Source organism: Dermacentor andersoni, chromosome 4, assembly GCF_023375885.2.
Source record: "Dermacentor andersoni chromosome 4, qqDerAnde1_hic_scaffold, whole genome shotgun sequence".
Lineage (NCBI taxonomy): Eukaryota > Metazoa > Arthropoda > Arachnida > Ixodida > Ixodidae > Dermacentor > Dermacentor andersoni.
In genome coordinates, this window is record NC_092817.1 from 185,560,617 (window position 1) to 185,577,429 (window position 16,813).

The 16,813-nt window shown below is 47.3% G+C and overlaps 1 protein-coding gene across 1 annotated transcript in view; it reads right to left on the minus strand.

Moving 5' to 3' along the window:
• Positions 1-7,707: 7,707 nt before the first annotated feature.
• Positions 7,708-16,813, minus strand: part of LOC126530609 (uncharacterized) — a 42,793-nt gene continuing 33,687 nt past the window's right edge. Inside the window, exons 3-5 of the mRNA XM_050177872.3 lie at positions 13,161-13,511; positions 12,005-12,209; positions 7,708-7,935 (exon numbers count right to left, since the gene is read on the minus strand). Of these exons, the coding sequence (XP_050033829.2) occupies positions 7,813-7,935; positions 12,005-12,209; positions 13,161-13,511 (679 nt within the window). The 3' untranslated portion in view covers positions 7,708-7,812. The remainder of the gene's footprint in view (positions 7,936-12,004; positions 12,210-13,160; positions 13,512-16,813) is intronic.

Sequence of the window (16,813 nt, forward strand, 5' to 3'; positions counted from 1 at the left end):
CGCCATGCCTTGAGTGTACTTGGGAACCAAGTCAGCATCCCGCCTCGCTCCCAGCATTGTCAATTCCTTCGGCACTGAAATACCTGCATGTGTAGAAGCCGTCATCGAGGGCGACTAACGTCTACAGCTCGACTATGAAATTTGCTTCGCAAGAGGGATCGCTCGACTCCACGGAGGGAAAGCGGAAGTGATGCTGACAAACTCCAGCCAGGAGTTCAAACACATCAACAAGGGCACAACGATAGCATGCATCGAGGAAATTCTGCAAACCAGCAATGTGATTGTCCTCTTGAATTCTGCCGCATCTTTGTCGACGACAAGAGTTCCCGAACTAGACTTCGAAATAAATCCAAGTGTTCCCATGAGTAAGCATTAACGGCTCATAATTCTTCTTCAACAATACAAACAGTGCTTTTCGAAGTTGAATAGCGTCGACTGTGTATACATTTCTGCACAACAAAAGGTTGAAGGCGTCTTCGGCGAACCCTTTCATGAATAACGTTGCTATTATTATTATTATTATTATTATTATTATTATTACTATATATCGACCTTGTCGGCCTCCGGCATCTCGGCATCAGCCTTTCGACATACCGATAGCACATCTTCAACGTACGAGACGTAATATTCCGTAGACGTCTGCGCACGTGACGCCAGCACCTTTTCGCTGCGATCTTCCGGCCAACTGGCTTCCCAAACAGGCCTCGTAGTTTTTCCTTGCAGGTGACAAAGGTCCGGATCTCAGGCTTGTGGTTATCGAACCATACCTTTGAAGTGCCTTTGAGGCACAAAATGATATTTGCCAACATCAGGCTAGGGTCGCATCGGTTGTTAGCAGTCACGCGTTCATACTCCGCCAGCCAATCTTCAACGTCCGCTTAAGCGAAACCGCAGAACGCGTTAGGATCACGGGGTTGCACCAGTAAGACCGTTGAAGTGGCGGGCGCTGACTTACATGCGCCGCGTCATCCGCCGTTGCAGACAGATATCTAACATGACGGCCGCAGCGGAGTTCTGCTGCGAGGCGTAACGTACCCGGCACTTCCACCAAAGTGTTACGGAGGCGAGATATAGGCGACGGATATACTAACAAAATATTTACAAAGAAATCTAGTGCCAGAGAAGATGTCTGATTCGGTCCAGGTGCAAGCGACCTTATCGTCGTCTTCATCGATCCGCCAAACATCACGTTCATCCATGTATCAATCGTTCCGTAACAATATTTTAGCTATCTTCACGTCGCCGGAGTGACTAGAGTGTACTGGACAATCGTCGAGTGGGCCGAACGGCGCTCTTAGGCTGAGGCGCCGCGTGTGGAAAAATTGTGCTAGGGTGCTGCGAGCGAACTGGATTGAGGCGGAGACGCGCTTCGCGGCATATTCAACGTAATTTCGCTGCGGGCGCTGACACCGATTCCGCGCATACGCTCCTATAATGGTGGTTTATTTCAAAATGAAATTTACATTGACACCTTCTTGCTTTGTATTTTTGCTTTAGGCATGGGCTATAAAGCATGACCTCTTCAATTGTGCTGTCGCTGTCAAGTGCCTCGTCTGCTAGCGAGTGCCCGTTTCGTTGCGCGGGCGTTGGCGGACGTCCAGTTTTTCTCTAAGAAAGTCTGTGCAGACCAAGTTTTTTACCGTTTACTTGATTTGGTGCACCCGCGACTGTTGTCGGCCGGTACCAATTGCAGTTTTAGCCAGGTGAACTGCTACATTTGACATTATTTTCTAAAAGTAACATGTCATTTTTGATACAGTAGCCGCTTATCTGCAACATAAAGCTACGTAAAAAAATTATTGTTATCGCGACATTTTACCGTGCTTCTTGTTGGTGGAAGATTGATCAGGGACAGTGATCAATGAAAAAAATATTATCGTGAAGTAAACTGCGTGGCACGAAGAGATGCAGATGGCCAATCACTTCTGGGTAATTCTAAGGGTTCCTCGAGCTATATATCCACGACAAATCTGTGAGGAAATAATATTCAAATATTCTAAATGCATTGCTCGAAAAAGTGAAAACTCCCAACTCGAATAAGCCTGTTTCCTTTAAAAGCTGCACCAGCCCCAGTCGAACGAATCGACTTTCCGAGAAAGGGAATCAAGGGAATTATTGAACGTTAATATAAACAACAGTGATAGGGAAAAAACATTACCTATGTACACGGACTAAATCGTGGAGACCGGGAAGTATTTACCACTGTAAAATCTGTGGTTTGTCTGGTGATCGCCTTCAATGTTCCCGCAGTCGAATGTAGTAGAAACAATCTAATCGAATGGTATTTGCTATTCAGATCGTATTCGACTTCAGAATTTGCTATTAAAAATTATCGAAAAGGCGTTCCCATTCAAACGTAACGCATAACAGCACTTCGGAAGCCTCGAAGGTGAGGGGTGTACGCATGCGAGGACTCTTGTTCCGAACGATTGTGCAGCTGCAGGAGCGGGGCTGTTACGCTTAGGCGCACCAGTTCCTGAGAGAATTACCGCACGGGTGCTAATCGGTTCTGGGGAAAAAGTTCCTAGCTGTCATTCAATGTAAGCGCCCCGTTCTTGTGCAGCCTGTAAATATGCTAATTTGATTTAGGCAAGGAAAACTTTTTTTTGACAGTCTCGCCATGTCTGGAAACCATTAAAGCTGGGTGCCTAACGTGGTACAACATGTATATTTTTCATTGAACACAGGACATCCACAAATATCTCTACGTGTATGTGAAGCATGCTGTTCCTATAATTGCTTCATTATCGTCAATATTAGCGTGCATCGGATAACTGAAAGCAGCCGTTTATAATACAGAATCTGCTTAGTAGTGTGGATTTACAGTTGGGAACGGCATTACATATAGGTGTGAAACATAAGATGAGCGTAACGTGTTTTTCTCAAGAAATCAGACTTAAGGATAATTTCTTTCGTTTACAGCTCTGTAAAAAAAGCCCAAGCACGCAGCTACCTTCTGTTTCTTTTTTACTTAAACAAATTCTGGTGTTTTACTTCTAGTCATATGATTATGATACACCCTGCTCAGTTATCACCACCTGGGTTTCTTCAACCTCCTCCTCAACATAAGTACACGAGTGTTTTTCTATTTCGTTCCCATCCAATTGCGCGACCTGTATTGAGCCTTTGAGCTCGAGTTGAGCAGCGCAATGCCATATCCACGATGTAGCCGCTAATTAGGCTACTTGGCTGCTCTTCTTTGTCTTTTTTTTTTTAAAGCATGGACTGTACCGAAAATTTCACACGCCTTGCGGGCCAAATATTAGCATAGATAACGGCTACCTAAAACTGTTTTCAGCGCCCTAGGTCCGACCGCAATAAGGAAACCCGTACCAATTACTCCACATTCTGTTACGCGATGAAGACGGAAACATTATTGGAACGTTGCACTGCAGCTTTTTTTTTTCTTCTTCTATAAGGATACGTCCTGTAAATCTGAGTACAGGGCGCCGAATGGGGCAGGTATGTTTAATTTATTTGAAGCGCAACCAGGAGGTTTACATCTGTTTTTGCGTCTGCGTTTCGCAAGACATACTGATGCAAAAGTATATGCGCAGAAATACAGACGAGGGATAAGTGCTGCTTCAAGAACAAGAAAAATGCTTGTTCTCCAAAGGGAACCGTACAATAGTGGAATGAAAGCCGGCACTGCGGCCTCAGTGCACGCGCAATCACTGAGCAGCATTTAAAAGAAAAGAATTGAAATAAAGAAAAGGAAAAGAAAGACATGTATTCCGAGGGCATAAATACATGTAATATGCAATTATAAACACCGTTTGAGCTGTGTGAACGTATATAACAGCGCGTGAATTACTACGAATGACACCTTCCGAGAACTATCGCCAGCAGTTTCCAACGTCATGACCTTCATGTGGTGCAATCCACTTCGATCGTAGCGCCGCCACAGTATTTTACAGCGAAAGATGTGCATGACTAACCTCCCGTAGTTTTTTGGGCCTTCAGCAACAGAAATGGACTTAGCGATTTCTAACAAACCCATATAGGTGCAGTGCGGCGCAGATGTCGAAATGCGGAACAGATTAGAGTGCTCGCCGTGAATAATGGCGTGACGTCAAGGTTATCGCAGTATATAAGCAGAAGAGGTATCGACGCGGAAAACACCTGCGTTATCGATGGGGTCGACATCTATAGATCGTACACACGAAGAACAACATGCGTACGAGGAGTGCCAAAGGGAACAGCAACGAGAATGTAAACGGCACCGGCGCGAAACGACCACCGACGAAGAACGTTCCCGCAATGCGGAAGGAAAATGACAATCGCGAACCCGGGCACCTCCGAACGAGCAATGACGCCGGACTCGCAACGCAAAAAATGACAACCATTCTACTCTGTGGAGATGGAATGGCAGCGAAAGCACTTTGCTTTTCGTTTGAGAGCTCTGACAGTCATCAGCTTTCGTTGCCATTCCATCTTCAGAGTGGAATGGGTGTAAATTTTTTGTCGTTGGGCGCATCACTGCAAAGGAAGCGCCGCCCCAGCTGTTCGTCCCACTGAGCCGTATTCTACTATACTAAACATAACGTATCTGACTTCACCGGCGGCACGCTGGGAGCGCTGGACTCGCCAATTTCGCTGTGACGGCTATGCAATCCTGCATGGCTTGCCGCCGCATCTACACCATTGCCCCCTCGTCGCGTTCCCCTTCGTGACAAATGCAGCATGCGGTTCCTGCTCGTTTCTCGCGCTGCGCCAGAAAGGATTTCGTTCGGCTATTTCGACGTGTCCGATGTAGAAATATATTGAAGATGGGGCGATCTGAAATGATCGCTCGAGAATATTGCCGTTCAATACAACGTACCATTGAACGTTACCATCGGTGTTCGTGTGCCATCGAGGCCTATAGTACTTCTAGACACCCCGAGAAAGTGTTTGCTGAGCAGATTTCGGTGGCTAAGCAGCTGCGTTGTTGAAATGTAGCTTCTGCACCTGCGTCAACTGCCGCTTACATGCATTGTGCGCGTTGCATGGTCCGCGTCGCACTTGCCTGCTGGGCCGCGGTGCACGCTTTCGCTCTGAAAGCTGGGACAGGAAAGATGGCTTCGGCCTTCCACTACTCAGCGTTGTGCACGGCACAACACTTAGTAGCAGAACGCATTCTTGCGACAGCTCAAATCACGAGCGCAACAGGGAGAACGCATGCCGAGAGAGATGCCCGTCATCTTGCTAGTGATGAGCGAGCAATTGATTCTTGCAAGTGATGAGCGAGGGTGCTTAGGCGCGGTTTGGCGCGACTGAGAGATCAACAGTTGTGTACGGTTCAATATTCGTCATATCTGCATCGCTACCGCTTTTCGCCATGGTGTACGCGTCGCCTGCATAGGCGTGATTTATTAGCTGCTACTAACAAAATTAGGCATTTACCAGCTCTGCGGCTTTGCCAAACTAGTATACGCTAGGCATTTGTAGTCAACTTAGCCCTAGCGAACATTTGTTGCAATTGGCCTTTAACGCTGGCGTCTCTCTCGCTGGACCAAAGTGAAATTCGGCCCCCGACGTCGTTCCCTTTCTGCGGCGCCTAGCGAAGCAGTTTTCTTAGTAGATGCCATCACAACCGAGGCAGTAGCCGGCGTGGAAGCTCTTCTGATGCATGGTGAACCCGCACTCCGTAGGCGACAGGACGTCACAGTCTAATCGGACGCGAAAGACGTACCATGTAAGGAAAGTGCGTCGTCACCTCAGCGGAAGGCCTGTTCCGCCTACACCGGGCTACACCTCGTTAGAGCCTCTGCTGCGCCTAGACTACCGAAGCGCTCACTGTCGGCGCTCGTTAGTGTCACAACGCAATGCTTCGCTTTACCGCGCCTAGATGCCGGCGCCATTCCAGCTAAGACAAAGCAGAATTACGAGTACGTGCCGACATCACATCCGTTACAGGAAGTTGATGTTGGACTCTGGCATAAAACACTTTCATTAGATGATGTGTGAAACGGGAAGGATTCGGGATGGACATTACCCAATTTCAAAAGTCTTTTCCTTGCCTGCCGTGTTCCGGCCGAGAAGTCTTCAGACACCGACATTTTGCCAGCTTTCAGCTTATTGCGCGATGAAAGTACGTTTTCTCTAAGATTAAGACTCCGAAATTATATTATACCAGAACAGCACTTTACATTTGAACAGGGCCCGATACGCTGTGCATGTACGACTGAGTATGGTAGCAAGTCACGCAAGTCACTTCCCATCGCAGACAAGGTGGCGAATGTTTTTGCTAAGTTTGGAGCAATGATTCACGGGAATTAAGTACCCTAAGCGAAATTAGATTGCAGTACGAAATCTTATATTGCTTCACCTTGATCTCTCTTCCAAGTCGTCTACGCGTGCACTTAAGGAATCTTGCAATTTTTTTCAATTGCTGCGGTGTCTTTTGAACATTTGCAACATCACTGGGAACATTGTCAAGTGTTTCAGATTTATTTCAAGTGCTTCAAGGCGGCACCTAGCTTAGCTTAGATTTATTTCAAGTGCTTCAATGTCACTGAGCTTCCTTGCGATAGCTCGTTGGCTATATTTGACGTCTTTCGCGCCCCATTTTAGGTGCCTTACCATTCGCAAACTCAGCTGTTGTTTTGTTTATGTTCTTAAGCATTTACGAGACCACACTAATGTGTTCTAGCAGGTTCAGCAACACTATTCAAGGCTGGAATGTCTTCACTAGAATTTTGAGGTACATTACGGAACTGTATCGAATAAGTAGTAATTAGGTGTTTTCGCAGTCTTATTGTCTTCAGCATCTAGAAAAGTACAAATGCTTCGAAATTTAGTTTATGAAGCCAGAGAAAGCGTAATAAACAAAGCCGCAACAACGTCTGACACCACAAGCACGAGGATCAGACAAATCCATGTACTGTCATTCTCATGGTGGATGAGCGATCGCAGCGCCAGAATTCCCCGTAGTAATTATTGCAGGAGGCTATGTACCTCTGGCTAAAGCTTAGCAAAGGTGGCCCTAAACGAAATGTGGCTTGCTAAGTTAATGAAAGCACAAACTGGGATTTCTTAAAGTTGTATTCTTCTTGAGAACCGGCGGCAAAATACGTCTCGTCGCTATCACCGCGACGTTGCAATTTCGCGCTCATCTGGCGTCCTGTCGTCATTCTATGCTCGTGGCACTGTCGTTTCGTGTCTGCCGCATCATTGTCCTTTCATTTGCAAATAACTGCATGGGACAGCAGAGAACGGAGTTTAGAACGGACAGGCCCGTCTCCGCCAAGCCGAAATCTGCTGATGGGGGCCATTGTACAGTAGCAGTCGAGGACGGCACTTGAGACAGCTTGCTTTCTCAATGAAGTCATGCCAAACTGTAGAAAAATTGATGTGGCTACTTCCCGTCATTGGTGCTTGAATCACTGCAGCGCCAGATTGGGTTCTAGTAGTTCTAGTAGCAACCTCTGAAATAACGATCGAGTCAATGGACGTACATGAGCACTGTGTACTTGTTAAGCGCTCCAAGTCGCTGTGGACTACAGACGTTATCTGATACTCACCACGATGACTCCGTGGCCCAAGCAATTTGCTGCTGCTGAGAACAAGGACACGGCTACAATTTCCGATCGGGGCGGCCGCAATACGGCGGAGGTCGAACGCTCATGCGTCGCTCCTTTGTGAAACACAACAAAGAATTCCTGATCGTCAAGTCTAATGCGCAGACGACTGCTTCGATCGCCTAAGCTATAAAGCAGGAAAAAATATAACTTTTATTCGATGGCGTTTTCTTGTTTGTTCTACCTTGTACCTTCACCAAATGGTATAATGTTCTTGTGACAGAACGGACTCTTGTGCGTGAAAATGGTATCACAACGTGCAGGTGAGACCCTGTTGTCCTTTCAAGTCGCACGAGAACGCCTCCTCGAACGCTTTCAGCCCCTGCGACGACGCCGTGCAACGACCCAGTCCTCCACGTCGTGCGATGCAATCCTGCGCATAGGCTAATATTGGGGTTAACAGGACACACCTACAGACACACACAAGCTTAAATACTAGGCAATTAAAAGCAGCAGATACGACAAAAGGTTACCATAATGTACAATAGAGACTTTTTTTGAGAATTCAGGATATGTCATACAGGACTGCCAGCCTTACTTCGCGTCTGTAGTACTTCGCTATCACTGCGCATGCTTCGCCCCCACAGCGAAACTGCGGCTTTAAAAGTAGTAAGGACCCTTTATTCGAAACAATGCTGATATGCCCACAGTAGTGGGGCAGGCTGACTGCTGAACGGTCGTCTCCGGTTTGTCAAGCGCCATCTCCTCACCGCCCAAGATCGAGGCGTGTCCTAGGTGGTGACGTCAGCACCCTTTACTCCGGCAACCTCTCATCTGCTATCTACCGTTCTGTGAGCTGTTTCGAACTGTCTGTTTCTCAGAATCACGGCAGCTTTAGTATTTCTAGCCTAGTGTTTGAGCGAAACGAGAACAAGGATGTTCGGATGTGATTTATATGCTTGAACGTTCTTTCTGCAAGGAACAATATATCGCTGAAACGGAACAATCGATGAACGTCAGATTAAATGGACATCGCGCGGACACAGTTAAAAAGCTTCCCAATGCCGTCGCCGAGCATATCAACCAAGCAGGTCATAACTTTTATTAACTTAAACTCTACGTCTTGCCGTCGAATTTCCGTTCTGGACGAGAAAAAAATACAGTGAATCATACTTTATCCATAGGTGCAAGACATTGCAACCAATAGGCATAAACGTTTCAAAGGGAGCTTCAGAATCTATTCGCTATGCTAAATTGCAAGCTATAGGCAACAACAGTTAGTTTGTTTCTTAGCGTTATTTTCTTCTCCTTCTTGTTTCCGTTATTTCCCCTTTGATTTATTTATTTATTTATTTATTTCAGTATTTCCTTTTTTTTTTTCACGAGCACCTGTTTCTACCGCTCCGTCTATTATCTCTGCCAGAGAAACGATAGCCCCCGACCACCGGCGAAACAGGTAACAGAGGGCTGCTGTGCACGTCGTTGCCACGCCGACTGACACACGGGCGTTGACACGTGATTGACAGACGGCCGTGGCCCTCCTTTATTCTCAGTTCGACACCTTCGCCGCTAACAGGCCTTCGCTCGTTGCCGCACCCGCCCTCCTCATGCCCTCTCCCTTTTAGAACCCCACCTATATATACTGTGGCGAGGAAAGCATATGTCGCCTTGAAGAAGGCAAGTCCCCTTGACGAAACGTTCACCTTGTTCGCGTTTTGCTCATCGTCTTCAATTTTCGTATCCCACCTTCCCCGTGTTTTCCCTAACCTAGTGCGTTTGTCATGTACTGTTTCTTACGGTCATGTGCTGTTGTAGTCTCCTTAACTGCAGTTTTACTTTGGTATTGCTCATAACTGCAGGTTGGTTTTCATTACGAGTTCGACTAGTTTTCTTCCGTCCTTTTTTTCATCGCGCGGCACGACAGCCAAGTGTAACGAAAATCCCGTTATTTGTTTTCATTGGTTAGAGGCATCAATTTTTCTCTCTGGGCTACGTCACTCACAGACATTTCACAATAAGCCCGATGTAGACTGGAAACTCTGCAGTATATACAAAAGTGTGTATCAAATACACTAACAAACACAGGCAAGAGCGACTCTGAAGCGTGTACTGCATGCAAAATACAGCGATTAACAACCCGCCGTGGTTGCTTAGTGGCTATGGCGTTGGGCTGCTAAGCACGAGGTTGCGGCATCAAATCCCGGCCGTGGCGGCCGCATTTCAATGGGTGCGAAATGCGAAAACACCCGTGTACTTACATTTAGGTGCACGTTAAAGAACCCCAGGTGGCCTAAATTTCCGGAGTCCCCCACTACGGGTGCCTCATAATGAGAAAGTGGTTTTGACAAGTAAAACCCCATAATATAATTTACAAAGAACAGCTGCATTTTATAAAAGTGTGCTGTTTTGAGCACAACATAAGAGATAAATAAGTGAGTTGTTCACATGATGCTTGCGTGTTTAGCGGAAGTTAGGGGCTGCGAGAAAGAGTGTCGCTGCTTTTAAAAGCACAAGCCGAGAAATCTGCGTTGAGTTTTTCCGGTAGCAAGAAATCGCTATTTCATAAAGAGCTAATTTGAGAGACTAAAGATTGCGTTCCGTTGATTTTGCGAGCTCGCGGGGTGATAATTTTGTTTGCCTCAAATAATACCCGGTGTCTTTTATTCAGCAGGTAATATCGAATTGTTCACGCTTCAGATATCGTAGCTGGAATGCCTCGAGGGGGAAGCCGGGCTTAAACAATTGTTCAATTTGCAGTATGCTTAATCTAATAAAGGAAGGTTTCGTGTGGTAAAGTAAGCCCATGTAACATATCCACCGTGTAGCTCTTTCTTGCAATCCTAATAACAGCTTAAGGTTATTTTTTGACGTAGTATCCCCGACGACAAAACAATAATGTAAGCAGGAGTGTTTCACAAGTATTAAAATTTGACAAGAACCGCATATCTAACTGAGCTTTTTCTGTAGAATGCTTTTCAATGCACCGGCGCCATAATCAACCTATATCTTCGTGGTCCACAGCTTTACATTCGCCATAAGGCGAAGAAAGAAACATTACTTTCACCATACTTGGAATACTTTTGCCAAACGGCAAAATACACTTGGGAGCTGGTCGTGCAAAGCACCAAGCTACCACCCGGGCTTCGTAACCCACAAGCTCACAATGGTGAAAAATATTTCCCTTAATGAGGATCCGGGCTGCGGTAGCCCGCACCTCTGCTGTCATCTGCAGAACGTCACCTGCCCAAACTGTACCAACATCTGACAAGACATCGATGTGCACTACAGCGCAGTCGGAGAAGGTAAAGTTGCAGATATATTACGCCTTGTTTGAATCGCATCTAAATTATTGTGCGCTTGTATGGGCTACCACCACGAAACGTAACCTTCATGCAATTCTTCATATTCAGAAACAAGCACTTCGATATGTAGCGAATGTACCTCATTTCCATTCTACTGCGCAACTTCTTAATAAATAAAACATACTTTGAGTAACTAGTTTTTATGAATACCGGCTACTCTAGCCTTTCTCCTTGGGCTCCAAAAATTTTAGACCTTTTTAAGATAAATTATCTAACGCACTCGCTAAGACACACCCTACCTTCACTGTGAAATAAATTTTGGAACAAAAATGTTGTCTTAAGAACCTTGACTCGAAAACAAATTATAGAGTATTTTTGTAAACTAGACTGAATACGCATTAAAGAGAAATGTAATTTATATTTCACATTCTTTATTGTATATAATATCCGTTCACACAGTATTTCATAATCCAATGTATCATAATGTTGTACGTCCTAGGCATGTTGACTCCAGCACTTATTTTTGAAATGTTGTCTTTTGGGATGTATATTACAATATGCATCTTATGTTTGTTGCTCATTAAGCGTAATTTATTTTTTATAACTGCTTTATAATTATCTGAAAAGATGAATCTTTCTTTACATGTCGCACATTTGTTATGCTACACGGTATTTGTATATCCTAACAGATGAATGTTTCGTATGTTGTACATTTGTCGATAGGAGGCTTACTGCTGACATATGAGGGCCTTCGGGCACATTCAAACTGTATGTCACACCTTTTCGCCTGGAGGACCCCCAACAAATTGTTGGAGATAAAAACAGTTCTGATTCTGATAGAGGATGACTCTCAGCATGGAAGCATGGAAGTTTCTGCATAATGCGAGGCTACATCTATTCATGTTTTTTTATTGTGCTTGAAGTCAGGCAACCTCGAACAAAAAAAACAAGCGATCATGTTTGGTAGCTTGTGCGGTGCGACGTGTGCCACGCATACTTCGAGAGTGGTGACACCAGTGCGCATATTTTGGAGGCCACAGCAGGCATTATTGGTGTGTACGAAGAGGTGTGCATCGTGAAGCTGCCCTCGTGGAAGAAGTCTCGTGTGAGTGCCTGCTGTTGTCGCACTGAGCGGCTTCAGAATCGAAGGAATCGCCGAGTACTACTCTTCGAACGGTGCCCTGAAAAACAGTCGCGCACCTTCAGGCAGCCGACGGTGTACATGATCGTCTCCGGCTTGAGCCCAGCGAGCTGAGGCAGACGGCGTTGGTGGCTTCCATTCAGCGCGGACAGCGCGTGACCAATGCACGAGTAGGCAAGCAGGTTCGGCAGGAGCCAGCCGGCTTCGCTGCCCGAGGCCGAGGCTTGGCACCCGGCGGGCAGGACTGAGTTCGGCACCAGGTACCTGTATTGTCAGGCAGACATTTCTTGTATTTTTGTCGTTTCTTTAAAGTATTTGAAATTTCGGGTTTGTATATAGAATGGCGATACTGAGAATCTATCACGTGCAATCAACAATTTCTACTTCGTTTACGTTCCTTCTCCTGCGTTCAGAATTGAATGGGAGACCTTAACGCAACCACCAACACTTCCAAAGTATTCACGTTACTCAGGCTATGATGCAAGATCCTGCACTCAAGAACTGGCCACGATATCGCGAAAAATTGCCATCCGTCGGCGAGTATTACAGCAGCAGTATTTCGAGCACGAACAAACAATTACCGCGTGTGCCATGGTGCCTCAGTGGATGCAGAGGTCTGCTGCCTAGAATGAGGTCGCAGGTTCAACTCCCTGCGACTGCAAAACCGACGGCATGAACACTCCTCAGTTCTCCGCACAATTGCGATCGCAATAATACATATGGTATGCTCACAATGCCAAAAAAGTTATTTGCGTAACGGTAAAATCATACGCTTGTTTGTGCAGCATAGCGACTGTGCAGTACGGAATCGACTTTTATGAAAAGCCAGCTGTCTTTAGTGTGCATGTTGTCGCTTGGTTTGTGTTAAACAATACCATTGAATCGATCCCTACCAAACGTGCTTGTAAGATACGTTTATTATAAATAAGCATGTATTTCGAAAGAAGCACCACATGTCTAATTAAATTCCGGCGTTCCTTCAAGCGTAGTTCAGGAGGACACGGGGATAATTTTGTTCATCTGCCGTAATTAATCGTGCACCGAATGCGCGGTGCTCGAGCGTCCTCTACATTCGACACACATCGGAATGCAGACCCCGGGATCTAACCAGCAGCCGAAACGTCATTGGAGAGTTTGCACTCGTGCATCTCCCCACCTTCTTTCTTTTCCCTGTCCTTCGCGATCAAAAATACCGTGAACGTTGTACGTGAGCACCTCTGAGCAAGCCGCCTGGCGATCAAATGTCCGAGCCCGCCCACGTTGAGCGCCACCGGACCGTCAGGCAAGAAGAACGGCAGCGCGAACAGGGCTGCGGGCACGACGACCGTGCCGTCGGCGCCCACGTCAACGTCCAGCCCGAACACGTCCACGTGGTCCTGGTCGGCGGACAGGCGCAATGCGCGCTCGTCAGCCCCCGTCACCCAGTCGGCAAAGAAGGCGTTGGTCAGCTGCCGCGGCACCGGAAACGTGGCGTAGAAGGCATCCAGCCGCTCCACGCTGTCGGCATGCGGAGGAAAGCCCACGATCACGCGAGGAGGCGTCGCGAACGGCGATATCCAAGGAGTCCTGCAGAGGCACGAAATGCCGTTGAATGTGGTGTGTGGTAATGAATTACTCGAGGGCACTTTTTGTGGCAACGGAGGGAAAGCTGTACGAAGGCAAACCGTGCGGAATATAAGAGCGCGGCCGAAAAATGTGCCACATTCTCATCCGCGTCATCTTAAGCTCAGGACAGAAATAATTTAGCACATTGTTCAGAACACCAGCATAAGACATATTACATCAGTGAGCGTTACATTAGACTTTTTTCTGCTTTTCGCTTCAGCGTCTGAGCAAATGTTGAACTGTCACCCGTGGATGCTACACTAAGTCAGTATCTCTTGTGCTATCTTTTGTATTGAAAATAAAAAATGAATAATCTTCAGCCTTCCAAGCGAAAAAGGCCATCAAGGGTTGCCGGAAAATTTCGCACAGTAACACACGTCCAGAAGTTCCGATAGTTTGAATTTCGTAAACAGGCTTGATGTGCGTCTTGGATGTGCGTATGTACGTCTTGGATACTCAGCTTGCTTCTATGCTTACATCGACTACTGCTGGTTTCACAACCACCCACAGCTATAGATCCGGTCCCTGCTTCTGTTCTCGCTAGTACCATCAGCTCCGATCTAACGCCACAGCATAACGACTCCTTCGGCATCCACTCTCCTCTTCTAGGACAGCCTTCTGCGACGGCCCATCGCATACGCACAGATAGAACTTCCATCGTGCGCCGGCGGCCATATCTCGTTTCTTCCACCGAACACCAGATCATGGTCACCCACGTTGTCGACATGATGAAACGTAGCATATTCCGCCCTTGCACCAGCCCTGTCGTTTTGGTGCGTAAGAAAAACGGCTCAGTGCGGTTTTGCATAGACTACCATGCCTTGAACAAAATAACCCGCAAGGATGTATATCCACTGCCCCGAATCGATGATGTGTTAGATTTATTCCAAGGCGCGGAGTATTGCTCCAGCCTTGATCTTCGCTCCGTATACTGGCAAATCCCCATGCACGAAGCAGACGAGGAAAAAACTGCATTTGCCAAACACGATAGACGTTACGAATTTAAAGTAATGTCTTTCGGCCTGTGTAATGCTCCCGCCACATTTGAGCGGAATATTGACACCATACTACGGGGCCTAAAGTGGAAGACTTGCTTATGGTACCTTGACGACATCATCATATTTTCGTCGACCTTCCATCAGCACTTGCAGCGGCTGGACGAAGTCCTGACATGCCTCTCAGCTGCTGGCCTTCAGCTGAATACAAAAAAGTGACACTTCGCCAGCAAAACCATCAAAGTACTCGGACACCTTGTCAGCAAGGAGGGCCTTCGACCCGACCCCGACAAGATTACCGCTGTCCTCCGCTTCCCCAGGCCACAACGCGCCAAAGACTTGCGTGGCTTCCTTGGCCTAGCTTCGTATTTCCGGCGCTTCTTACGTAACTTTGCCACCATTGCGGCGCCGCTCCAGCAACTCCTCCCTTCTGGAGCTCCCTATGCATGGTCGGACGAATGCCAAACTGCTTTAGACGCCCTCAAGCATGCCCTCACGTCCGAACCTGTGCTTTGTCATTTTGACAACACCACACCCACTCTTCTACATATTGACGCCAGCGGCCACGGTATCCGCGGTGTTCTTCTGCAACGTCAGGAAAATTCCGAAGAACGTGTGGTTGCATACGGAAGTCGCACGCTAACAGCTGCAGAGAAAAATCATACGATTACCAAGCAAGAGTGTCTCACCGTTGCTTGGTTCGTCCAAAAATTTCGGCCTTATCTGCACGGCCGCCACTTTACGCTCGTTACTTATCACCACGCCTTGTGCTGGTTGGCGACGCTAAAGAATTTAACGGGACGTCTCGGCCATTGGATACTTCGTTTACAAGAAAACGACTTCGACGCCACCTACAAGTCTAGAAAGAAACACCAGGATGCCGATGCTCTCTCTCGTTGTTCCTTACCACCCTCTTCAAACGTTGCTCGCTTACCAACTTGCGTAAGGAAACCGCAGGACTCGTCGCTTGCATTCCCTTCGTTCGAAGCTCTCAACCGGCTCCCATCCAGCCATTCTCATACCTTTGCCTCTTGCCAACGCGTAATAACTCCTACTGCCACTCCGTTATGGAATGTGTTCGCGGATCATCTCGCACAGCTTCCACTCGGCTCCGTCGGCAGATGAAGAAATTCAAGATCGAAAATTCAATATTATACCGGTACGTATTTCATCCCGAAGGACACCGTTGGGTTCTTGTTCCCCGATCACTTCGGGCCCAGATACTGGAGACCTTTCACGCCGATCCTACTGCCGGTCACCTTGGTTTCCATGAACGAATTCGCAGCCGCTTCTGTTGCCCTGCACTTGCAACCAGCGTAGGGCAATACTTGGCTTCCTGTTCGCTCTGCCAACACCGCCAACGACTGACCTCACCTCCGGCTGGACTGCTACAACCTGTCCCGTGTCCTGAAGCTCCTTTCGCAATCGTGGGTATCGAGCTCTATGTACCGGCACCCTTAACCACTGGCGGTAAACGATGCATCGTCACGGCTGTAGACCACTTGGCACGGTACGCTGAAACAACCGCACTATCTTCGGGATCCGCCGAGGAACTTGCAGCCTTTTTTTTTTTGGAAGCCATCTTTTTACGGAACGGAGCCCCACGTGTTCTTTTGAGTGATAGCGGCCGGACCTTTCTGTCTAAACTTCTCGACGATGTTCTCAGTACGCCCAATACCATCCGTAAAACGACTTCCAGCTACCGCCCTCAAATTAATGGTCTCACAGAGCGCTTTCATCGCACGCTGTCCGACATGCTTTCGATGTACATCAACCTTGACCACACCAATTGGGATGTAATTCTACCATTCGTCACTTTCGCATTCAACACGGCCGTCCAACGCACTACGGGGTACTCGCCCTTTTTCCTTGTGTATGGTCGTCGACCGATCACTATCCTCGACGTTTCTTTCTTCGGTATCCCCGTGCCCTCGTCCACATCAGATTGTGAGCTGTTCGTTTCGCGCATTGCCCGGTGTCGCCAACGTGCCCGCCTCAACACCGACGCCACTCAACAAGACCGCAAAACTCGCTGATGCATCTCACCGTGTCGTTTTCTTCCACCCTGGAGACGAAGTGTGACTGTGGACCCCAGTTCACGCTCCTGACTTGTGCGAGAAATTTCAGTCCCGTTTTGTCGGCCCCTACATTGCTCGGGAACAGACTTCGCCATTTAACTATCATGCCACTCCAGTTGTTCCCGCTTTGGATAGCCGCTGCAGAACCAAAGAGATTGTCCATGTTTCGCGTTTAAAGCCTTTCATACGG